At 50.3% G+C, this 23,838-nt stretch overlaps 10 protein-coding genes across 10 annotated transcripts, besides 1 other annotated feature; 4 read left to right on the top strand and 6 right to left on the bottom strand.

Moving 5' to 3' along the window:
- Positions 1–23,838: part of a sequence feature (contig 1.127 1..138927(-1)) that runs on past both edges of the window.
- Positions 1,398–2,928, bottom strand: ANIA_07315 (NAD-dependent succinate-semialdehyde dehydrogenase; the record flags this gene model as incomplete). Its single annotated transcript, XM_675492.1, has 2 exons — positions 1,398–1,825; positions 1,878–2,928. The coding sequence occupies 2 exons, from the start codon at positions 2,926–2,928 to the stop codon at positions 1,398–1,400; spliced, it is 1,479 nt and encodes a 492-aa protein (XP_680584.1).
- ANIA_07316 (N-acyl homoserine lactonase family protein) lies at positions 3,443–4,458 on the top strand (the record flags this gene model as incomplete). The annotated part of the gene is made up of 3 exons (XM_675493.1): positions 3,443–3,999; positions 4,073–4,232; positions 4,291–4,458. 3 exons carry the CDS (start codon positions 3,443–3,445, stop codon positions 4,456–4,458), a joined length of 885 nt encoding a protein of 294 aa, XP_680585.1.
- ANIA_07317 (acetate uptake transporter family protein) lies at positions 5,571–6,855 on the top strand (the record flags this gene model as incomplete). Its single annotated transcript, XM_675494.1, has 4 exons — positions 5,571–5,763; positions 5,856–5,968; positions 6,078–6,411; positions 6,830–6,855. The coding sequence occupies 4 exons, from the start codon at positions 5,571–5,573 to the stop codon at positions 6,853–6,855; spliced, it is 666 nt and encodes a 221-aa protein (XP_680586.1).
- On the bottom strand, positions 7,324–7,978 carry ANIA_07318 (DUF3716 domain-containing protein; the record flags this gene model as incomplete). Its single annotated transcript, XM_675495.1, has 2 exons — positions 7,324–7,463; positions 7,519–7,978. 2 exons carry the CDS (start codon positions 7,976–7,978, stop codon positions 7,324–7,326), a joined length of 600 nt encoding a protein of 199 aa, XP_680587.1.
- ANIA_07319 (DUF3716 domain-containing protein) lies at positions 10,632–12,289 on the bottom strand (the record flags this gene model as incomplete). The annotated part of the gene is made up of 6 exons (XM_675496.1): positions 10,632–10,658; positions 10,692–10,700; positions 11,072–11,240; positions 11,395–11,509; positions 11,580–11,939; positions 12,160–12,289. The coding sequence occupies 6 exons, from the start codon at positions 12,287–12,289 to the stop codon at positions 10,632–10,634; spliced, it is 810 nt and encodes a 269-aa protein (XP_680588.1).
- On the bottom strand, positions 12,676–14,880 carry ANIA_07320 (acyl-CoA dehydrogenase family protein; the record flags this gene model as incomplete). Its single annotated transcript, XM_675497.1, has 5 exons — positions 12,676–12,767; positions 12,932–13,426; positions 13,672–13,899; positions 13,972–14,549; positions 14,843–14,880. The coding sequence occupies 5 exons, from the start codon at positions 14,878–14,880 to the stop codon at positions 12,676–12,678; spliced, it is 1,431 nt and encodes a 476-aa protein (XP_680589.1).
- Positions 15,070–17,568, bottom strand: ANIA_07321 (protein hriA). The gene has a single exon (XM_675498.2). It carries the CDS (start codon positions 17,563–17,565, stop codon positions 15,295–15,297), a length of 2,271 nt encoding a protein of 756 aa, XP_680590.1. The 5' UTR covers positions 17,566–17,568; the 3' UTR covers positions 15,070–15,294.
- ANIA_07322 (copper acquisition factor BIM1-like domain-containing protein) lies at positions 19,177–20,169 on the bottom strand (the record flags this gene model as incomplete). Its single annotated transcript, XM_675499.1, has 3 exons — positions 19,177–19,778; positions 19,847–19,918; positions 19,974–20,169. 3 exons carry the CDS (start codon positions 20,167–20,169, stop codon positions 19,177–19,179), a joined length of 870 nt encoding a protein of 289 aa, XP_680591.1.
- ANIA_07323 (uncharacterized protein) lies at positions 20,929–21,668 on the top strand (the record flags this gene model as incomplete). Its single annotated transcript, XM_675500.1, has 3 exons — positions 20,929–21,061; positions 21,117–21,493; positions 21,549–21,668. 3 exons carry the CDS (start codon positions 20,929–20,931, stop codon positions 21,666–21,668), a joined length of 630 nt encoding a protein of 209 aa, XP_680592.1.
- On the top strand, positions 22,361–23,577 carry ANIA_07324 (NAD(P)/FAD-dependent oxidoreductase; the record flags this gene model as incomplete). Its single annotated transcript, XM_675501.2, has 1 exon — positions 22,361–23,577. One exon carries the CDS (start codon positions 22,361–22,363, stop codon positions 23,540–23,542), a length of 1,182 nt encoding a protein of 393 aa, XP_680593.1. The 3' UTR covers positions 23,543–23,577.

Genomic DNA, 23,838 nt, shown 5'->3' with positions numbered 1-23,838 from the left:
CCCTCTTGCTCAATCAAATCTTGCTTTGTTTTACACGCTTTTGGTGGCATGATGGTTGTTGAAAGTTGAGGTTGATAAACGCGTTGGGGTGGACGAGAAAACTACCTTCCGCCCGGGACGCACCTACCGCTCGGGATTTACGTTAGCTATTCTAGTTAGCTAGATGGTAGACTGCTGATTTGGAAGGAAAGCTTCCTCTTGTCGGTACCTACAATATTCAGACAGATTAGGACGCACTGCCGGACCAAAGATGCCTCTACTGGATGATCCGTAGAGCAGAATATAGCTAGTTGGTCCATTCTTAGGCTCTCTAAAGAATTAGGAATATCCCCTACAAGGATACTGAATTTCTTGCAGCTTTAAAAAAACATCGGTTCTTCGTTAGGACCTCACATGATCGGCTCCAGACTTCATGAGCTTGCTAGCCCAAGTATTAGAAGTATACTACGATAAGATCGGGCGTCTGCATAGGTCGGTTGCTGATTCTTCCGCAGAGCATCGAGCAGAGGATTCCATGCTGCTGCCTCAAGTGCGTTTGCGCTTTTAGCCGACCTTTTGAGTCATAGTGCTAGTGACGCAGACGATGCAATCTACTCGTCAGGAATTATCTTGTTGCATGTAAACGGGTTCGCATAGTCGATACGTAAGAAATAATTCATACCAAAAGCTTATTCCCTGAGCCATAAAGATGCGACTAGCGAAAAGACAAGGGCAATGTTTAATAGCAAGCTGCATCCAGGCTCAGAGCAACGATACCAGTGGCCTCATGATAAGCTCCTCTTGGCGTTACATCTAGTACAATGCTTAGCCCAACATCTTCTGCCTCTGGACGAACGTCTCCTATGCATATACGGTAGAAAGTTACCTAACACAGAATTCCGCCGTCCTAGTAGTCATCATCGGTTGAACACCGTTGGCGTCAAATTTGCGTCTCCGGCACCGCCTCTTAGAGCTTTGCAACCTGTATAGATTCAGATCTAGGCTCAGATCAGACAGGGTGCCATGACCCATCCTTCTAAGCGGCACCACAAGGACAGCAGTCTTTTAGGGATCACCGATGCCTCACACAGACATCATTTGGGCATGATGACATTAAATTTGACACAGCGCCTGCAAAAGAGGACTAGACTCAATCTCGGTATCATCTCTGCTGACATACTTGTAAGACATGAATGAACGCGTCTGGCCGGCTTGACATACTCAGTATCTTTAGCAGTGGGAATCCCAGACCTGTACTTTTCGGAGAGTTGACTATCTCTATATGAAAGCTAATACACTAAATCTGAAGAAAAAAGAGAGTCACAGTATGAATTGCACAGAGCTATATCTCTTCCAGCCTGACCTCAAACCCAGCTAGGTCGAATGCAATCAAGGAGAAGACGATCCGAGAAGCAGCTCTAAGCCGCGACATTCATCAAGATACTCTTGACTGTCATATATTCCTCAATACCCTGGCGTCCGCCTTCCCGTCCGTAGCCAGATTCTTTGACGCCTCCAAACGGACTCTCAGCGGCACTCAGCGTGCCCATGTTAATCCCAACCATACCAACCTCCAGGCTCTCCGCAACCCTCCACATGCGCGGCATCGACTCCGTAATGACATAACTGCCTAACCCGACGTCACAATCGTTTGCCTTGGCGAGCACCTCTTCTTCTGTTTTGAATGGGTACAACGCTACAACTGGTGCAAAGACCTCTTCCCGAGTTGTGAGGGCCTCGGTAGACATCTTGCCTAGCACAGTTGGCTCAAGGAAGTAACCTGGCAGGTTGTTGGGCTGGCACGGGGAGCCGCCAAGGAGGAGGGAGGCGCCCTTTTCTTGCGCGTCTATAGTCCGAAAGTCAGTGACGGATTTAGGGTTAAACAGAGGAGAAGCTACCTTTTATATGGGCGACGGCCTTTTCAACAGCGCGCTCATGCGTCAGAGGTCCAATGATCACACCCTCCTCGACACCATTCCCAACCTTCAGCGCCTTGACCTTCTCGACCAGTGCTGCCGAAAACCGGTCATAGATACCCTCCTGCACGAAAATGCGGTTCGCCGTGACACAGGTCTGCCCGGAGTTCCTGAACTTGGCGAGAATACAGGCCTCGACAGCCGTCTCAACCTTCGCATCATCAAAAACAATAAAAGGGCTGTTTCCGCCGAGTTCCAGAGACAGCTTGGTAAGGTTTTGGCTGCACTGGCTTGCCAGGAGCTTGCCGATGCGTGTCGAGCCCGTAAAGCTGAGCTTCCGCACAAGCTTGGAATTGCATAATGCCGCTCCGACTTCAGCGACACTGTTCAGCGTCGTAATGACGTTGATAGTACCGCTTGGAAACCCTGCTTCTCTTGCAAGGACCGCCTGCGCAAGCGCACTCAGCGGCGTCTCACCCGCTGGTTTCCAGACGGTCGTGCACCCGGCCGCCAGCGCAGCGCCAACCTTGCGCGTGATCATGGCGATAGGAAAATTCCAGGGTGCAAGACAAGCAGCCACACCGAGGGGCTGCTTGACAGTCAAGATTCTCTGGTTGGCATTTGAAGCAGGGACGACCTCGCCGTGAACTCGCTCAGCTTCACCAGCAAACCATTCAAGAAAGGATGCAGCGTATAGAACCTCGCCTTTCGCCTCGGCGAGAGTCTTGCCGTTCTCGACGGTTAGGATGAGCGCCAGGTCATCGATATTCTCGACGCAGAGGGCATGCCATTTCCGCAGCCAGGTAGCGCGTTGGCGGGCAGTAGTCTTTCTGAAGGACTGGAACGCAGTGTGCGCGGCTGTGATGGCAGATTCAGTGTCTGCACCGTTCATCTCAGGAAGAGTAGCGAGAGTCTCAAGAGTTGCTGGATTTGTGACGGTGAATGTGCCGCCGCCAGACGACGAGACCCATTTGTCGCCGATGAGCCCATGTTGCTGGAAGAGGTCTTTGCGTTTCAACGAGGCGAGCGACATGGTTACTGGCTAAAGTGAAACGTTGAACCTCTGAAGCTAAGAAGTGACTTCTGAGGCTAAGAAATGCAGATAAGGGAATCAGTGGGTATGCAATGTAGAGAGGATCGAAAACGGCTGACTCAGACCCTTCAGCGGGATTTGATTATCTCGGTGTTCGATACTTTGGCTTCACTTCCATGTAACCGAAAAAGCCTTTCACTTTGGCCATTACCGAGACTTTACTTCTCCGCAATGAATCCTACTGCTTCCAATAACTCCACAGTGACTCCAAAAAATAGGTACACGCTGCACCCTTGATTGGTGGATGACGTGGAGATGGTTGATCCCTGTTGGTGTATCGACCGGTCTTATTATCTCTGGCGGGGAGTTTCAAGCATCAGGTTATCCCCCATATAAGGCCCCGCCATTTTGCTTTCCCTTCACCCGCCTGATATAGACCCCTTCTTTTTGGCTCTTCCATCAACCATCTTTCTCTCTCATTCCTTCAATATTCCTCCAAACAACATATCTGAACATGTCTGCAATCCAAACCCAAATCCAGAACGGTGCTGTCCCCAACGCCGTCTCCAATGTCTGCCCTCCAGGCACAAAATTCCATGTCCTGGAGGTTGGCTGGCTCGAATGCGATGAAGCCTTCGTGACTCGCGGGGGCAACACTTCTACAAAGTCGACGGAGGGCAAGTCCTTCGTCAACAAGCGGCGCCAGTTGCCCATGTACTGTATCCTGATTGAGCACCCGCACGAGGGCCTGATCCTGTGGGAAACAGGGTGTGGCAAGGACTACCCTGAAGTCTGGGGCCCCGCCGTGTCGGATATTTTTGCACGCGTGCGCTACGAGCCGCAGCATGAATTGCGCGCTGCAATTGAGGCGACTGGTAACAAGGTTGAGGACGTGAAGAAGATTATCATTGGGCATTTGCATCTCGACCATGCGGGCGGTTTGGACGAGTTCATGGAGAACAAGGAGGTCGAGGTCTGGGTTCATGAACGCGAGCTCAATGCGGCGTTTTGGTCTGTGGCGACGGGCGCTGATGCAGGGGTTTATTTGGCACATTATCTGAACCTGTCGCTGTATGTCGGCACTTTTTCATTATTACATTTATTCTGTCCGCTTTCAGTGGAGCGCTTGCTGACGACTTTGAAGGAATTGGAAAACCTTCAACGACCAAACGATGGACTTCTGCCAGGGAATCACCCTGCACCATCTACCAGGCCACACGGACGGGCTGATTGGGATGCAGATCAACATGCCTGAGTCAGGGACGTTTTTCTTCATCAGTGACCACTGCCACGTTCTAGAGAATGTACGCCATCCTTCACCCTTGTGTTTATACTAGACCGCGGACAAGCTAATGATGACAGTGGATTGACGGCATCCCTCAGGGATGGCTGGCTCGAGACCATCCTGCCTGGTTCCGGAGCACGCAGCGGCTGAAGCAGCTGCAGCGGATCACGAAGGGGCAGGTTATCCCCGGGCATGATGAGACGACGTTTTTGGAGCTGAAAAAGCAGGCGAAAGTGTTCACTTAGCGAATTCGCTGCTCCGTCTAAAGATAACATAACTCTGCATCCAGCCTTGGTAATAGACTGGTAGTCATTACGAGTTTGTATAATACCCTGCATTTGGCGATAAGCATGACCAAACAAGGCACTTCAATGAAAGACAGCTGGAGTATAGTGACTGGTTTTCTTGCTTTTTTTTTCCGATTTCTTTTCCCCTCCCCTCCCCCTCCCCCCCGCTTTCTTTTTTGCTTTCTATTTCCGCCCCCCTGGTTCAGCCTCGGCTGGGAAGCCAGAATTCGACGCGGGATCTAGTCGTTCTCCTCCAGCTTTTTTCATATCGACCTCGGCAGAGTATACGTGAGTATACCTAGGTAAGCTGTTCTTGCACATCAGCTGCAGTACCGAGCAGAGCTGGTCAAGCTCTCGTCGATCCCTGTAGATCTAAACTCTCTGCACCCAAGATGCCTGACGTTCAGATCGTAGCTTATAGGTCTACAAGAAGCAAGAAGAGAGCAGATCGGCCATAACCAGCTCCACCTTCGGGGTTTACAGTTTGGCCAGGCTCAGCCGACGCCCCGAGGATACGGTCAGTAAGCGTCGGAATTTCTCCCCGCAAGACCGCTAGAGAATGCAGGTGCCGATCAATCCGGGGAAAAGGATTTATTGAGTTTGTACCTCTTGCTCTCCAGGGCACAGATCGGCTACTTTTCGGCAATCCGACTTCTTGCCTGGATGGCTAGGGCAAGAGATCGGCAGCAGCATATTACCGAGCAGGAAGGCGAGTAGCCTGCTGTTGTGATTCGCTGGATGCTCCGTCCAGTGCTAGCCCTAGCTAGGGCTTCGCCCATTTGCTTGGGTGGATGGAGATTGGGCTTCCCAACGCGCCAACAGTCTCGCCCCTTGACCAGACGGGGAGAAAAGCGGGACAAGATGGCCATAGCAGTAGGAACTAGGCAATAGGCTAGGCAGTAGATAGTAGTTAGATGACCCCTTTATCTGGTTCTGTAAATCGGGGTCTGCTGGCGCCGCCCCAGCCCCATATAATTCGACCCTTTTTCCCTCAGGGCTTTTCTTTCCCCAGCATACCCTTCCCCATTCACCTCCATTTCCCTGATTAGCTTCTATACTGTCATAATATCATGGCCGACAACACAACCGACCACGCCTCGCAGCTCGAAAAGGGCATGGGAGGGTTACCCCCGACATTCGTCCATCTCGACCGCACTCACACGGCCGGTGGACACGTCAACGACCGCACCCAGCCCGGCCTCCCTGTTGTGCACAGGACCTTTGCGAATCCGTCGCCACTGGGGCTGTTGTCTTTCGCGACTGGTACTTTTCATTGCCCTCTGATACCCCCAGCGCTGATGAAGAGAGGGAGTGTGCTAATACATGGGAAGGAATCTTCCTCATCTCAACCCTAGGCCTGCACGCCCGCGGCGTCGAAACACCCAATGTCATCCTTGGTGTCCTCATCTTCTTCGGCGGGCTGGGCCAGTTCCTCGCGGCGGTGATGGAGTTTTTTACGGGAAACACTGTATGCATCATGCTCGTCTCCCAGTCCGCTAGCTAGCTGTCTAGCACGCTGTCTTCTACCTTCTACCCTCTCTGTATCTGAGTCATGCTAATCAAAGACGCGGTGACAGTTCGGCGCAACCCTCTGGGCCACCTACTCTGCTTTCAACTTCTCCTACGCGATGATCTACATTCCCGGCACGGGCATCCTGGCCGCCTACACGGACGCCGAGACCGGCGCGCTCAGTCCCGAGTTCAACCAAGCTATCGCAATCTACCTGTGGGCATGGTTCATTGTGAACACGCTCTACGTGGTTGCGGCGGTTCGGAGCTCGTGGGTGATTTTCATCGACCTCGCTATTCTGAGCCTGGGCTTCCTGTTGTTAGCTGTGGCGTATATGACCGGCGACCAGGCGGTTATGACGGCCGGTTACTCTGTTACGATGGTTACGGCTGCGCTCTCCTGTAAGTCTCTTTCTCTTACGTCTTTTTTTCTTTCATCTTTGCGGCTTCAGATCATTACTTGCTTGGCGGGTGCTGATGGGTGTACCTAGACTGGGCGGGTTGTGCTGGGCTTTGGGCCGGCGGGGCGACCCCGATCGACTTGCCCATGTTCCCGATGTATAAGGAGGCTCAGTGATGTAGAAAGAAACTCGATGAGACGTAGCGGAAGCACAGATAACCAGGGGTGTCTACGAGATCCCAGTTCGAAGGGGGTCGATATCGAGGTTACAAGCTGGCCAGTGTATCACAGCCCCTGGTTGGATGTCAGCAAATTAGGGTACTTAGTAGACACTTCCAGATTGGCTATGTGATGGGGGTTTGCGAATATCCACACCTGTACTATCCTTCAGATAATTTACATATAATATACATACTCCAGCAATACCTCTTGAGCAGAAGAAATAAGGTGGTATCTGTGCTGATGTAGTTGGACGGGAAGGCAACCTAGAAAAACTAGCTAGAAGAGAAAAGAGGTGTTGAGATGAGCTTATCTAGAGAACAAAACTCCCTCTATCGACGATAGCAACGCGACTTAAAAGAGGCCCGCTACATTATATGTGCTACGCGCTATGCATTATGTAGATGGGCGGCCGCTCTGCATAGCCTTAAGGGTCATACTGATCCCCCGACGGTGTATAATTATTCTACGCAAGTCTAGCTACCTATGAATATAGTATTTCTCCCCCCAGATCCCTTCAACAGCCTGCAACCTGAATTATGAGCCATATGGTACGCAAAAACCAAACCGTCTCGCTCAGTATTCATCCCAGACAATATCTCCTCTCCCTTCGTTATAGCTTCGGCCTCTCCCTTCTGCCTATCCTCGAGCTCGGCAATGCGGGTCTGGATTCGTTCCATGTGCCCCAGGAGATCCTATTCGGCGCGTCTCAAGTGGGTGAGGCTGTCAAGCATTTTGTCTCCTATGACAAATGAGAAGACTTGCTCGTTGGTCATGAGTTTGTTGCAGTGGCGCAGGGTAGCGGCCATTCTGCTGAGGTTCGAGGCCTTGTTAACTGGGCTGTGAGTTCATTTAATCTACAGAAGTATGAAGAGGAAGCCCAGACGAACAGTTGGTACAGAATTCCCCTGCCTGCCAGCAATTGGCGCAGATGCCGTTAATTTTCTTGCCGAGTCTCCCAGCACAGGACTTCCAGAGTCCCCGGCCCCCTGAACAGCCAGCACAAGGTCTCTTTGCGATAAGGCCGCGAGTTTGATTGAATGCTGCTTCCAGGTCTGCTGTGTCTCCGGCCCAGGACTTGCTCTCAGGTGTGGCAGGCGTAGGCGCATGGGCCGTGCGCCAGTCGAGTCGGCGGAGCACAGGGTACAAAATGTAGAACCGGATTGTCTTGCTGGTTGTCCCAGAAGGAGGAATCGGAAGGTTGCTGGCCGTGATGCCGGGAAGTATGGGAAGTATGGGGTGGATGCCGAGGATGAGCTTGTCTGGTCTAGGGTCTACGACGGTGCATGTTAGCTCCTTGTCTTGCACGGCGTTAAATGAGGTTGGAAAAGTTGCGCTGAGAAGTACCATTATGAGATATCGCTCTCGTATTCGCTCTGCTCTTTATGTTTGCTGTGTCTCGCTTTCCGCTGCAAAATCGGACGGTCACAGGATCATCCTCGAGTAATCCGCCCTCACCCTCCAAGTTGCTAGTACAGTGGCCTCGCTTGCATGTGGAAGGAAAGACTGCCATCACTTGGGAGGGGACATTGAGGGTACATGGACACTGGTGGCCGTGATCGGAGGCGTCCATAACGACTTCAATAGAGGAGTCTCTGGTGAGAGTGGGTTTGTTAAGAACCGAGGGGAATCGCCAATGTCAAGGTCAGAGTCGCTGATGACACTCTCTTTGGATATGGCGAAGGTCAGATACTGTCTATAGTGAGATATGTGGTATAGGAACGTATTGATAACGGGATGGCCGTAGAGAGCTCAGTCAATCACACAGAGGTATGTAGACGGAGGAGAGAAGATGGCGAGGAGGGTCGATAAGGTAGCTTTATACCGGTTTGTCAGTTTAACATCGGCTCAGGCCTTTTCACCAGTGCCATATTGTATGAAAGGGAGGTATTCTCAATCAAGAATCAAGAGCTATGGATTGCAACGATGACAGCTACCATGCAGTGAGCCTAGCACTGCACGGCATTTACCATTTCTCCAAGAGCAGAAGGGAAGACTGCTGAGCAATCACCGAAGGCAGCGAGACCATGAATGATGGGTTGATTGTGGAGTCCACAATGCAATACCTCGATGGACAAGACTATACTGGTAATTCATACTTCTTGTATTGGGATTAGTTAATATCACAGTGGCAGACGGTCTGCACGAGGGCTGTTTCTGCAGGCAATGACAGTCCTGGAGGTGACTGTCAGAGCGCTTCAGGCTGGCATTTAGAGCTACTTAGGGTTTCGTATTCACCAGCAAATTGATCCGCAAGCATGCACCGATCTTAACGCAGAACACCCCATAATAATCTCTCCTTGAAGCTAAAATGTGAAAAAGCACGCGGCCTCTTGCAGGGTGCTCGGTTGAATGGTGTGATGTGTTGTTGGTAATATGCGTCCGAGTTTGCCGTCGCAGGTATGATTACACAGTGGTCTGCCGCGTTGAGTGGCTCGGTATATATAGACCGAGCTTTTGAATCATTGTAGCTGGAGGATAGAAGGTGAAAGAGAATGGAATCAATATACACGCAGCATTGTGAACATAAACTGGTGTCTAATAACCTTAAAATCGGGGCTTCCAGTCTACTTTAGTGGGAAGTATACAAATGGTCATGTTTCGCCTGCTCTACGAAGTCAGGGTAGCGGACTCAGGCCACCAATCATTGAAACCCCAATATCTATTCCCCTTGAGCAGGGTCATGGGGCGAATATAGTTCACGTTATTTCTGTCCTGGTCTCCGTCAAACGCTATGAAGTAGAGATGATATGAAGATGCTGCTTTCCTTCGTCTAAATTGGTGGCAACTAACTCATCGGCTTCCTTGCAACGTGCTGAATTGCCAATGTAATTCAGTTTGCGAGATCCTATGGCGATTTGCTGTTAGTATAGGTCCCAAAAGCTTTCAGCCGAGACAATCAGAGATCAAAACGTGGATAGCGGTGTTTACCCCATCGTAGTTGACTATGTCCTCATAGCACTGCAGATCTAGGCCTGGCCGTCGTCGTCAGATCAGAGTACTCCTCTAAGCCCATGGGTAACTGTCCCTTTGCTTGTTATTATCATCGGAAGACACCATTTTTGGGGAAAACCCGTTCTGCCTGCCGTCATAGTGGCAGTGAGGCGGATTTCTCATGGTTACTGCCACGAGTCTGGAATTGAATGTCAGAAAAATATAATGGCCAGAATATGAGCAGGATCCCGCCTTGTAGGTGACTCACCTCATCATTAGACTTAGACCAATATTCGAAGCCGCCCTTGGCTTTTTCCTTCTGTATGACTTCCTGGGCCCGAACTTAAAACATGGTGATCGCCGCGAGCATGCGCAGGAATAAACGGAAAAGCCTCTGGGTTCAGCAGCGGTATGGCTGTGGCTACCTATAGCAGAACTGCTCGCTGCCAGGAGTTAGCAATGAAACTGGTAAGTGAAAACTGATCGAAAAAGTGTGATATTTATCAACCTCGGGCTCTTGGCTCCTGACTTGGCTCTCGACTTTGACAGCTCTTCGAAGTTGATAAGCCTTAAACTTGATGAAATGAGAACCAAGGCAGAACAGACTATAAAAGCTGATGAAACTTGAGAGGTAACGGTAGGGTGCCAGGAGGGGCTGTGTTGTAATTTAACAAGCGATTGTGCCCGAGTGATGGGTTAAGCCACTGGTTCTGAATGCGATTCCAGAGATCTACGACGACAGGCAAAAAAAAAAAAAAAAAAAAAAAAAAAAAAAAATTAAAAAAGAAAATAACTCTGAGAATGGAGTCAAAGTCACTATAACGACAAATAAAAGGCAATTAACCAGCGTATGACTTGAACGTAGGGAGCTTTTCTCTGGAGGGGAAGTCAAGAAAGCAGTCGGAGAAACTAAAATCTTCATTCTTCTCACTGTTGAAACTAGCGCTAGATGAGGAAAATGACCAGACCGAATATGTCTTTGGGTCGTTCATTTATTGTCTCATTGAGCGTACTAGCATCCTCCAGGTACCCTCTAAGCTGTATAAACAAGGGGACGCTGGCTTGAGGCTTATGTCTTCTTCAGATAGCGGATTGCCTAAGAACGAGTGAAGCATGCAGCTGTACTTACACTTTCTACCTGGGACAACTACCTTTTTAATTGTCGAGATTGCCTTGAGGTTGGTCGTCTTTACTCCAGTTACACTGTGACAGTCAACATAGATAATGCACGGTCTCAACCATGGTCTCAACAGACTACTCTTACATTCCGGGGAGAAAAAAAAACAGAGACAAAAGAAGAGCACCAGGAGTAACAAATATCTTAGTTACAGAGTAAGACTGAAAAATACCCTCATGATCGCAAATTCTAGGTAGGGGCGCCAAAAGCTGAGAGGACGTGGCAATATCTAAGGCGACCCCCACCCATCACAATAAGGCATCCCAAGGGTTATCTCTATTCTCATTCTTGCGATCGCCTATCTTCCCCTGTTCGAGCTGCCATATCCGTACCTTGGCTATATTGAGGTGGTGTTCCATTTCCGAGCAGGCCTGTTTTAAGCGGGGTAGGTTATCCCAGCACTCCACGCCCAAGGGGAACGAGAGTACAGCGCCATTCTCATCAGGAGCAGTAGTCCATCGGGACAGCTCAGTCTTGTGGTGGCAGTCCTTTGCATAGTCTCTATTATTGCCGTCATTGGGAGAATTACTGGGAGAAGCTGTACTGGCAGATTTAGGCAGCCGCCGAGACTGATTAGTGGCTTTACATTGTCTTTGTCGAGCACGCTTGATTTTCGCAGGCGGCGCCCCCTCTGAAGCATCGGACTGACACTCACACCTCTAGCTTGAAAGGACACATGGAGTTCTGCTTCGGGAGTTCATAGTCATGAGTTAGGGTCTTGGGACTAGGGGCAGAACTGCGACGTATGCGAGAAGAAGTTGAAGCTTCGGCTAGAAACGCAGGAATTATAGTCAGGAGGCAAGTCAGAATAACAAAAACAGATGGGTATATCACGCTCACTAAGAGTAATACAGCAGTCCTGTCTGTCATCGAAGAGGCATTTTGCGCAATCCGTATTGGTAGGCTTCTTCTCTCCAGTGCGAAGATATTCCCTCGTTACGCATGTTTTCCAAGAACCCTTTCTAGACGCGCAAGGAGCGCAAGGAGTTCGAGCAAGACTTCCATGTGTCTGTGCGAATGCTGCTTGGAGCTGTCTAGTATTGTCAAGTAGTTTCCTCTCCGGTTCCCCGGCATTGTTCTCACGCCAGCCGAGGTTTCGGACGATCAGCGGTGCCGGAGCATCGCAGAGTCCAACGTAATCCTTTAGAACTGAGTCTTCGACGCCGGACGGTACGATTGGTAGGTCCTTGCCCGTGATGCCTGAGAGGACTGAAGGTTTAGCTCACAACTACTCTGGACACGGGAGTGGGAGGCTTGGTTCAATCTACCCCGTGAGGGCCGGCTTGGCGAGAACTCCAGGGATATGCCTTCTTCGATTTTCTGATCTCCAAGCTCCTGATTTTTGACTCTTTGGTTTTCGTCGTTCTGTTTAATGCTTTGCAGACCCTCAGCCTTCCGGTCGCTGGCGTTTGGTCGTTACCTCTCTGAAGTACAACTTGGTGAGCTTTGGCGTCCCGGCACTTAGCCTCCTTATCCCTGACAACGCAGTTCCTGGTTTTGTCACTGTGTGTATTGCTATAAAGGGTGCGAGAATGCAGATCGCAAGCCATTGGGAAGTGGCCGTGCTTGTTTCCAGTACCGGATCCAGATTCCCTGCCCTTATACCTTCGCCGCTCGTTTAGTGTTTGCTTTCGGGACATTTCCAATGATACTTTGAGTAGTTCTTTTGCAGCGAAAAGCGAGCTCTAAATTGGAGAGCGAGAATGAAGCATATTGGAGTGAAATGGTCCAGTTGCAAAGACAAAGGTTTGGATGGATTTAATAATGACGATTGGGAAAATGAGGCGATTGTAATGGAAACTCAAAAAAACGGACAGGGGATAACGTCAGGGATGACACAACTAGTCACAAGTGCCGAACAGAAGTAGTAAAGGACAGAATGTGAGAGAAATAAATAGGTGTAAACAATTGTGATTATATCTGATGAATAGTTGATCTACAGCTTAACATGAAAGGGACGGCCCGTTCCGGTCATGTGTATCTGGAGTGCACCAAACCAGCGCCTTACAGGGATGTCCCCCACAAGATCTATTGCTACATTCACACTAATTTCAGTCACTACAGTATTCCCAATCCAGTAGAGACAGAAACGTTCAAACGAATCTTCTACAGATTCTACTCAACAATCCCCTGTAAACCCATATAATCCATCCCATAATCACAGTGTTCCGATCACAGATTGGCCTTCTCACTCTTCTTCCTCTCCAACGCCCGCTTCCTCGTCGTCAGCGCCTTCATCTCCTCCTGCAGCGCCAAACCCATCATGATTTCCTCACTCCCGCCTCCGACAACATGAACCCTGGCATCACGGCTAATCTGTTCAATTCTCGCCCCTTTCCCTGCCCGATTATACCCCGCCCCGCCGAGAATCTGCTGCGCTTCGCGCACACTCTTCTCGAGCGCCCTCGTGGACATGACCTTTAAGAGCGCTGTCATTCCGCCAATTCTCACGTCATCTCTAGGCTCATTCTTTGTCTTCTCTAAGATGTTGACCAGCTGCTCCATGAATGCGTACGCGGGCTCAATTAGGAGCCCAAACTTGAAAATCTTTGCCTGGATCGCTTGTCGGGTTATCAGGGGAGCCCCAAATGTTGAGCGTTGCGTGGCGTAGTTGAAGGCGTCTTCCGCACAGACACGCGCGAGACGTAGGGAGGCGCAGGCTAGGGAAAGCCGCTCAGGATTGAAGTCTGCTATGTGTTAGCTCCTTGCATTTTGCAAACTGCAAACCTGGGTTCCGTCGAGGTGGACTTGGGTCTGGTCATGGAGGATACGCACTTGACATTATTAGCGGGAAACCCCCGTTCTCTTTCCCAATGAGATGGTCCACGGGAACACGCACATCATCGAATTCAATGAATGTTGATCCTGTAGCCGCGAATCTCCGGTCAGCTTACTCGTCCCTCAGAGCCCCCGACGTCTCAATTTAACGTACCGCTCGCATTTACTCCCGAATTATGCATCCTCCTCCTAGTAACTCCCTCCGCTTTCAGTGGGATAACCAGCAAGCTAATCCCACCCCGTCCGGGTCCACCAGTCCGCACAGCAGCAGTGCAATAATCCGCCCAGATCCCGTTCGTAATCCACTTCTTTGACCCATTGACGACGTAGTACTCGCCTTGACGGACCGCGGTGGTGCGGATATTTGCGACGTCCGAGCCAGCTATCGGCCGTCACTGTCAGCTCGTATCCACCATGTCAAAGATCACAGATCAATATAATAAGAGGAACATACCATCCGGCTCCGTAATCCCCAAACAAAACCTGATCTCTCCCTTGGCGACCTTCGGCAGCCACCTTCGCCGTTGCTCGGCCGTCCCAAAGCGCGCAATAGGCGGACACCCGATTGAGTTTCCACCACCAAGGCCCCAGATCACACCGACGAAACCAAGTCGGTTCAGTTCATCCGCGACAATGAGTCCGCACCATGTATCCCATTCTTCCCTTTTCACACCGCCGGGCAAAGTCAGGTTCGCAGAGTCTTCTGGTGTGGTGAGTGGGTGGACAATGGCGAATCCGTGCTCGCAATGTGTTTTGTATACATGAGGCGGGATCTCGCCAGCTTCTTCCCATTCTTGCGCGTAAGGTGCGATATGCGTGTCTACATAATTTCGGACCCAGGCGCGGAGGGCGTGGTGTGTAGAGGTGTAGTAGGGATTGGGAATGGCAAGTTGTGGAAGAAGGGGCTCGGAATAGGGGGTTGTTGGGAAATGGGTGAGCGGGGACAGTTTCTTGTCGCCCATTTTGCAGTCTAGAGTCCTGATGGTGGTTGGTTGGTGGTGTAGCGTACTGGTAGGGATGAAGGCGTGAAAGCTAGAGAGCCGCTGTGGACCATTTTTGTTATTTAGAGGTGCAGTGTTGCGTCGATCATGCGGGGAACGAGCCGAGGCCCGCGGTCAACCTCTGATGGCTCGTGCGGTGCTCTGCCTTCATGCAGTACATTCACAAAATACAAGAAGTATTTATGTGGACTCTGTAATAGGGTCTTTTAATGCTATTCTGTCCTTTCCAGGTCCATTGAATGGTACCTGGACGAATCCACAAACACATTTCTGGGCTTTGCCGTACAGAGCAAAGCAGCTAAATACCGTGTATAAAAGACTAACCTGACCACTATTTCCTCACCCCCTGCTAGAGGATTCATGAATATTTTAACTCATGTTTAGTCGAGAATCTCTGCGGTCCATGAGTAATCAGGTCACGGTTTGAAGGAATATGGAACATGTTTGGGGTAAGAAACCCAGCTTCCGCCATTTACCTAACCGGTGGAGACTTGAAAGCTACCGCTTAGCAATGAGAACTCTTAAGTCAAGAGTCAATGAACCTGAAGCTATCGTTACTCTAATATATTTACTGCTAATGCGTAATAATACAGTCCATATACATTGTAGCCATCACTTTGACCCGATTTATAAGTCCCTGAATACCAAGTCACAAGCAGTGTTCAACAGCAGCCCGCGAAAGATTGGGCAAAAGGCTCTCAATATAGAAGACCATTATGGGCGCATTTGATGGATTATTGTCGCTCATTCGCCATGAAAACGGCAAGATAGAGTGGTTAGAAAGTCGAAGTGGTCATGGACTTGAGCACAATGTTTAGCAACCTCTGCAAGTGTTCCTGCACATCTGAGCAGCTCCATCGCCGACTCGGCTGCAACTCCAACATCCCCTTGATACACTTCTTCAGTGACTCGGCAACGGTTTCCCCAGTAGGTAAAACCATTCCACCTTGATCAACCTTGCTATCGAAGTCTACAGGAAAGACCGGTCGTTCGCGGATTGATTTTATAGCGTCAGTCCTCTGCACTCCCCGAGTCAGTCCAGTAAGCACCATCTGTCGCTCCATCTTTGTGCTGATGCGGTATACGAGTTCAAAAAGGATAACGCCGAGAGCGTACACATCGAGCGACTCATCAATCGTATAATCGAAGTATTCCTCATTGGACCGGCCAGGGACGACTTCGTCCTCGGCCTCTGAGATTCCATACCCGCGAAAGAAAGGTGGGCAGTAGAACTCTGTTCCGACAACACGGTTCAGTTTCGGAATATTGCTGGGCCCAGATTCACTCTCTGGCGAGCGGTCATTTAGGTGCGAGATATCAGCGACGAGGCCGAAATCGCCGATGCGCGGATGACAAAATTTTGAGCAGGTACCTGCTTTTGATAGACAAGATATACATCCTTTGAAGTCTCTTTCTTCGGCACAAGAGAGGAAGATGTTCGCCGGTTTGAGATCACGGTGGATGATGCCTTTTGAGTGGAGATAGTCGACGCCAGAAATAATGTTGAGGATAAGTTTAAGCGAGGGGATTAGGTGGTAGCAGTGTCGGCGGAGAAGGGTTTGAGGGTCGCCAGAGTGTTGTTGGCTTAAGTACGAGCTGAGTGGAATTGGATGAAGTGACATCTGAATGTGTAAGATCACAGCAGGAAGTGCGTGACCAGGACGACTGCTGCGCTGGACCTGGAGACGAGAATGGTCATTGCTGAACCCATCGGTAAAAATATCCCCGTCCGATGCGCCGAACGTAGAAAGTTGGCTATATGTTGGCTCGCTAAAGTTACGCGGGATTGACTCAACGTCATCTTCCAGGCTGCGTGCTACCGGTTTTTCAGATGTATGCGTTGCAGTGCTGGTGCCATGCGAACCAATTGAGTAGTCTTCTAAAGACTGCTGCTGCCCTTCGTATGAGTATTCAAAGACAACACCAAAACTCTCATCGCCCGAGGGCTGGTATGGTTTGCTGTTCTGGGTATTCTCATACACAAGCTTTCCGGGTTCCTGAGACGGGATTTGGATGCGCGGGTAGTGGGTTTGCTCTATCCAGGCTCCATAATATCGAACGACATTTGCATGCTCCAGTCGAGCAAGGGTACGAATTTCCTTCATAATGTTCTCAAGCTGGTTCTCGTTACCACACTGCAACTGCTGGAGCCGCTTTTGACTGAGCGGAATCTTCTTGATTGCATAGTCTTGTCCATCAATGTGGTTCTTGACATGGTATACCTCTCCAAACGATCCTCGGCCAACGACGCGGATCTCAGAGAATTCTACAGCGTATCGGGACGTTGAACTGTTGGATGGTTTGGGGTTCAAATCAAACAACGGAAAGCTCGTGGGCGAGCTACCAAGAAGCGGCAATGGACGTGGTATCCGTCTCGGGTCAAGCCGCAACTCCTCCAGCGCAGGGATTCTGTCCGCCCCATGCCGCTGTTGAAGATCCAGCGGACCCACTGGGCCCTCAATGCGCAGACTTGCAGCAGTTTCCTTCCTTGAGTGCATATCTCTCGTCTTTGAGGCTAGAACTAGGTCACCGCCACCTTCGACCAATGGCGGCTTCTTGTCCCCAATATCAAGCCCTTCTAGCGCAGACAGTCCTAGAGCATCAAGATTGTCGCGGTAATACTGCCGAGTCGGGCCCCATTGATCCGCGTCCACTCCTTCCGCCAGGACGCCATGAGACGAGAGAAATTTCGATTTGTAAAGGAACATCTTCTTCCCGAGATATTGCACTTCCGGAGACTCTCGGGTGTACCTCTTGTGCGATCCATGCTGCCGATTCAATAGATCCGCGGCTCGAGTGAGACAGTAGAATTCGAGCAGCGCAGAAGTCATGACATTGGAGTGACTCTCGGCATCCGCAGCAAGCAGATCCTTAATGTCACTATCGTCCATGGTATCTTCATCCACTGAACGTGACTTATGTTTTGCATCCCGAACAGGAGGCCGAATGTCAGGCTTTGACTCCGACTTGGTCACTTCATGGTCGCTCTCATCGGAGCTAGATGCGGAATCAGAGGAAATGTCCGCGGCTGACCTGAACATGGACATCTTAATTATAGGAAGACTGAAACCGCCTCAAGTGGGCTCAACTGACGCCCTTTAGTGTTGAGATGGACCAGCCATCTAGTTAATCCGTGCAAACATGTAACCAAACCTGGCAAGGATCAGTAGCCTCCAGTCTAGGCGGCTTAGGTCTGAAAAAGAGCCTCAAGAATCGACCAGGGTACACAAACTCAAGAATGGAAAGGTTTGGCCAACAAAAATAGTAAAGATAAAAGACTGTCGTTTAAAGAGTGCGAGTCGCGGTGTTGAAAAGGCCACGATTCTTCTCAAAAGATCAACAAGCCGCTGCGTCGACCAGTGACTACCGCCCTTTCGATCGGATTCTATGAGTTGCTCAAATCATTGACAGGGCGTCCACTAAGCAGCGAATATGAGCCTAATGTGTCGCATCCTGCTCAGACAAGGAGAAAGAATGATTAAGCTTGATTTAGCGCAAGGATCGACAAGTCAAGGTCTTGGATTGATGAGACGTCGGAGGAAAAGTTGGAGAGGTGGACGGTTTGCCACGCCCTGCGATTCCCGTCGCTCAGTTTCTGCGAGGTCGTTTCTGCCTTACAATTCAGGCAATAAGCCGTCAATCAACGGCAGGCAGGAAGTCATCTTGTATAACAAATTGATTTAAACTGCAGCAATGCAGATCAATCACGACTGAGTGATTGACAGTACTAAGATTCAAGATAGCCAAGAGAAATTGTCGTCTTCGGCCTCTCGAACAATATCGTCATTGACCACTATATATACCAACCGTTCGCTTCGGCGTCTAATGTTTTTCGGAGGCATAAAAGCACAAGCGAGATTCCTACGTTAATAATCCGAGTGATTGACCTGTACGCTTGGCATCATGCGTATTGTTTCTCAGCCGCACTGTCCGTAACAGTTGCCCCTGGTGATCGGCTTCCGCTAGCTCACACCTGCACCTGACCAGCACCAAGCGGGCACTTTCCAGCATGTCTCGAGGAACGCAGTCTCCTGCCTACAAGCGCTCCTGCCACGGACGTAAAGGGAATACCATATTCACGAGTCATTTTCGTCCCATGGACCTTCTGTTCAGACCCTGGATCAGAATTAGCCTAATAGCACCTGCCATACGGTGTTGTGGCATGACTGATGCAGACTCATGCATCAAGACGGCACGTGTCTCGGCCATGTATCGACGCGACTGCCGTATCCGTGCTCGAGGCAGAGCTGGAATGACATGAGTTGGCTGTCGCTGTCGTTGCCGAGTGAAGACCTTCTATTAGCCGTGCATGGAAGGGAATGCAGAGCTTGATGCTACAGATGAGCCCAGAGATTTGGCTGAGACGTAGAACCGAAGAGCTTCTCTTGAGTTTGCTGATGTTGTTCGAGATGAGACGTAGACTACGAGATTTTTATTCATAGGTTCTGGAAGGAGAGGGGGTAGGTTACAAAAACAAATGATCTTGCCTTCGTGCTCATGAATCAGTACTTGCCAGTTTATTTCAGCCGTTAATCATTCAACGCGAACCGTTTCAAATCTCCTTATACATCATAAAAGTCATGACCACCTTACTCGGTATGCTCGGTATATCCAGGAACAACCCTCCAGGAGCAAGAGCTTGAAAAAGTAAAGTGACACTACTTAAGCTTCCGCAAGCCATACGAAGAGCCGGAGGAACCATCAGCGGCAGGCTTCCCAGCCTCTGCCGCCTCCCAATCAACGTTTCTAACAGACGTTTTCTGACGAAGAGACCGATACTTCTGAAGCAATCTCCTGTATCCGAAGAGAAGAACAGCCGCGATGACGGCAGCAGCCACGCAGCCGACGACTATCCCGGCGATAGCGCCCCCAGAGAGACCAGACGAGCCACGAGATGAGCTGGTGTTGCCGTCAGAACCCGAGGCTGACGCGCCGTTAGAATCAGTCGTATCATTATCCGACGAGGTGGAGTTAGACTCTGTGCCGTTCGTTGGAGTGAACTCATCAACCGTTACATTGAAGCAAGGAACTTGATAGGTGAATTTGCTCGCCGGGACATACGTGATATCCGCGCAAGCATAGTATGTCTCATTCTTGTCTGTGTCAAAATCAGAAGTATATTTGATCTGGAAAGTGGCGTTCATTCCTTCCTCCGTGTCGACGCCGGGGTTGGGGACGGGGTAGCACATGTGTCCGGGGTCAACATCGCTGATGCGGGCCTCGGAGACGATTGTCTCAAAGTCACTGTTGCTCGTAGGGTCTATGAAAAAGGCTCAGTTACAACGAAGGGATAGGCCAACGCTTAGTTCAGAAGGGCTAGGTACTTACTATTCCTGTCAGAGATGGCGATTTGCACATTCCAGGACTCGTCTTGGATGACGAGCGCGAGTTGGCCGTTCACTAAGGTGGACATCAATAACGCATAGCCCAAAAAAGTCTGTCCAGGCAGACTAACCAAGGGGAAACTGAGTTCTGTTGGCCACGCCAGACGCTGACCCGCAGGGAGAGTTGTTGTCGTATGCTGCACTCCACGTCCGGTCCGGCGGCCACAGGAACGCCGCAGGGCCCATCTCTTTAGCGGCTTCTTCGCCATGAGTCTGCGACCTAGCTACAGTAGACAGGCCGACAAAAAGAGCAATGTGACGTCTCATTTTTTGCGAGACTGAAGAGCTGGATGTCTGACAGGGAATAAACCTGATGAAGGAAGGAGACTGTGATACGGGGGCAGCATCCGGCGGACACCGATGCTTTTAAGGCCATAACATCCTCTGATAAGCACCACCGTTAATGTAGCATTCGGGCTATATTAGATGAAATAGTCTAGAGTGTACAGTGACCGCTTTTACCGGTCAAAGAACCGACTGGATTGAGTCATGAGGGTGTGACAAGGCAGACTTTTCTCGGCTCGAGAGTGCAACATGCTCAGACCACCGTACAAGTAGGGGCTGCGGTCCAATTGGGGACGAATAAACCAAAGCGAGGTTTGATACTAGACCTGCGCCAAGCGAAATAGATGAATCAACGGGCAAGAACTAGTGGATCGCAGGGTTCAAGCTGATGGCCGGTTTCGGATATCAATCAGATAAGATGGAGAGTGGAGACAACACTGGGAGTCGCCGTCCAATTAAACAGCTGAGGCATTTGTCTCCTCAATTGTCGGCTGTGGCTACCACGAGATGTTGTACCTCACCCCGGCTCAAGTAAGACAGCTAATATCGACAGAGCAGAAAAATGCTGGTCCGACATTGGAGTTAGCCTCGGCGCTTTAATCGGAAGTGATTGATAGTGTTTCCCCCTTGCTGGCTGAAATTGCATAAAAGGCCGCCTTCTATCACAAATATCCTCAGCGTTCAGTCCCACGAATTCAGTTTTTTGGAATCATCGGCGCAAAACCTTGTTATATTTCAAAGATGAGAGCTTTCAGTGTCGTATCTGTTGCCTGTATTGTGGCTTCTGTTGCTGCATTCCAGTATCCCGACTTTGTGCCCCTGAGCAAGCGTCAGGCACCTGGCACTCCAGAGTACGAATGTCACGCCAACTGCGGTAAGTACTCTAATCCCCTGTCAACTTCGCAGTTCTAACAGACGGCCCCAACTAGGCGGTATAATCACGGCATCACGCTCGGATGGCTATTGCGACTCCAGTAACTTTAAGAGTATGCTGAGCGATTGTCTGGACTGCGCCCTGGTGTATGACATTTGGAAATACTACGGCAATTCTGTGTCCTCTGCTGCCGAAAACTGCGGACTCGATGCGACTCCTGTTGAAACGACCCCGTCCAGTGCGTCTACCGCAACTGAAACTACCACTTCCAACGAGACCGAAAGCGAGACCGCGTCAACCAGCACTGTTGCAGGATCGTCCTCGGAGGGCGCTTCATCAACGGAGATAACGGCCGACTCAACTACTGTGAAATCAACCTCTGTCATCCCTACAGCAACCACTCCTGTCACCCATACCTCTCCGAGTAGCGCGGTAAGTCTTTGCGCTTCCCTTGAGAAAGCTATACGCTAATTGCCGTCTCCAATAGACATCAACCACCCCCACCCCGTCCGACCCGGAGTTTACTGGCGCCGCTACCTTCAACACCCCCGGTTGGTTGCTCATGGGCGGCCTCGCTGGAGCTTTTGCGGCGGTTCTCGTACAATAGATGTCGTTGTCGATGCGTGTCATAGGTTGCGGTAACCTCGAGACAAGAGGCCTGGCTAATCTGAGACCTCATACTATTCAGCACATGCGCTGAGATTTGAGCAAGTTCCTTTCGCACGTAGCATAGGATGCATAGATAACCAGATATCTGTTAATACACCAATCTTAAGGCAAGTAAAGTTATGCCGTCTTAGGTTGTGGTCTCCAAGTTGCCACGACCACGTGTTGGTCGAGCTTGGAACGAGGGAACGAGCAGACAATCAATGGTAGAGACTAATAACTTGCAAGTACCATGGCAAGTTGATGGCATATTCAAAACTTGACTGGATTCGAGAATTGGATGCCCGTTCGACAATCTTTTCGCCCTTTCGGAGTCCATAAACTGAAAGCTGGACCAGATAAGCAACCAACTGCAGATAGTACTAGGAACGCACCTCGTATTCAGCCGGAACCACAACCCTCGCCGGACGTACTTTGGGAACTCCGAAGCCGGCCAGGATGAGTCAACCCAAATAGATTGGACCCGCCGTCCGCGAATAGCCGCTCGTTATCTAACAGGTTATGGACAACGTGGAGGAATGGGTGCGCAACTGCCGTATTTGGCTTGGCATCTGTTTAAGATGCGAGCTTCGCCCCGGTGTCGTTAAGAACCTGGGGATTTCCTCGGACAGAAATTGGAGAAAACAAAGGAGCATGGCCACGCAACATACTTACGATGTCGTTATCGTCGGTGGCGGCATTGTAGGCTCTGCTCTGGCCTACTTCTTATCGTTGTCGAATGACGGTAAAAAGGTGGCTGTTATCGAACGTGATTTGTCCCGCCTTAACGGCTCAACGGGTTATGCCCCAGGGTTTGTCGGCCAGTTTAACGAGTCCGAGGTGTTAACTCGTCTGGCAATTGACAGTGTTGGGGAATACCTAAAGGTTCCAGGGGGATTTGACCAGGTTGGAGGTCTTGAGGTCGCTACAAGTACTGCCGGAGTGGAAAAGCTGAGGTGGAGGCTCGAAACAGCGCGTGAAAGAGGTCTCAAGGCGGAGCTGATCTCGGCCCAGAGGGCGGCAGAAATGGCCCATGATTTAGTGAAGGGCGACAATGTTTCGGCGCTGTATTTCCCAGCAGATGGAACGGCTAACCCTGCGGCAATCACGGGTTACTTTCAGTCCGAAGCTCGCGCTAGAGGAGTCGAATTTGTCGAGGGAGACGTCTCCGAGGTCTGCAGAGGTAGCGGTCGCGTTAAAGGAGTGATGACCTTTTCAGGATTTATACCCGCTGAGAGAGTCGTCCTTGCTACTGGCATTTGGGCGAGGAACCTCTGTGATTTTGAAGTCCCTATACCAGTCATTTCCGTCGCACACCCATATATGTATGGGAAATACCGCGAGCCCAAGCCTTACAAGTCCCCATTCGTAAGGTACCCTGAACACCATGTTTATGTTCGGGATCATGGCCCATTCTTTGGCTTGGGTTCTTACGACCATAAACCTATAGCCGAGAAACCAAACGAAACCGCCGTTGGGAACTGGGTCGAGGAATTCGATACGACACTCCACCGGGCTTTGCGTTTCATTCCAGAGAAGACGAATTTGGCTCCTCGAGAAAAGTTCAATGGCTTATTCTCGATGACGCCTGATAACATGCCTTTGGTTGGAGAAATCCCAGGAACAGAGGGACTTTACATAGCGGCAGCGGTCTGGGTCACCCACGCAGCTGGCTCAGCGAAATTCTTGACCCAGATGATCAAGGGTGAGACACTCGACGCAGTGGTAAGGAAAGCTCTCGATCCCAGTCGATTCCGCGGGTGTGATATGGAGCGCTTGGAGCGGGAGTCCCTGCATTGCTACAATAACATATATTCGACTCACGAGGCCATATAGTATATAGGTTCTGCAGAAATCAAAGGTGTTTAAAGGATAGCGTGGCTACATCAGTCAACTTGGATTTCCGACAATAACTTCAATCAATATATTCTCCTGACGTATGACGTCATCGTAGTGTTTGTATGGGTGACGGAGACTTGTTGAACGAAAAGTCCTATGCGCAGCAATATATTGAGGTTATCTACCAGAGATTGAAAACTCAGTTTGTTGAATAGGGTAAGAGCATCATAACTCGAGTGCTTGGTTTTGGAGAAGTGTCGGATCCGGGACCGACGATGTGCGCGCTCACGTGA

This window comes from Aspergillus nidulans, chromosome IV (assembly GCF_000011425.1).
Source record: "Aspergillus nidulans FGSC A4 chromosome IV".
Classification (NCBI taxonomy): domain Eukaryota; kingdom Fungi; phylum Ascomycota; class Eurotiomycetes; order Eurotiales; family Aspergillaceae; genus Aspergillus; species Aspergillus nidulans.
The sequence above is the reverse complement of the archived record's forward strand: the minus strand, read 5'-3'. Positions and strand labels throughout refer to the sequence as shown.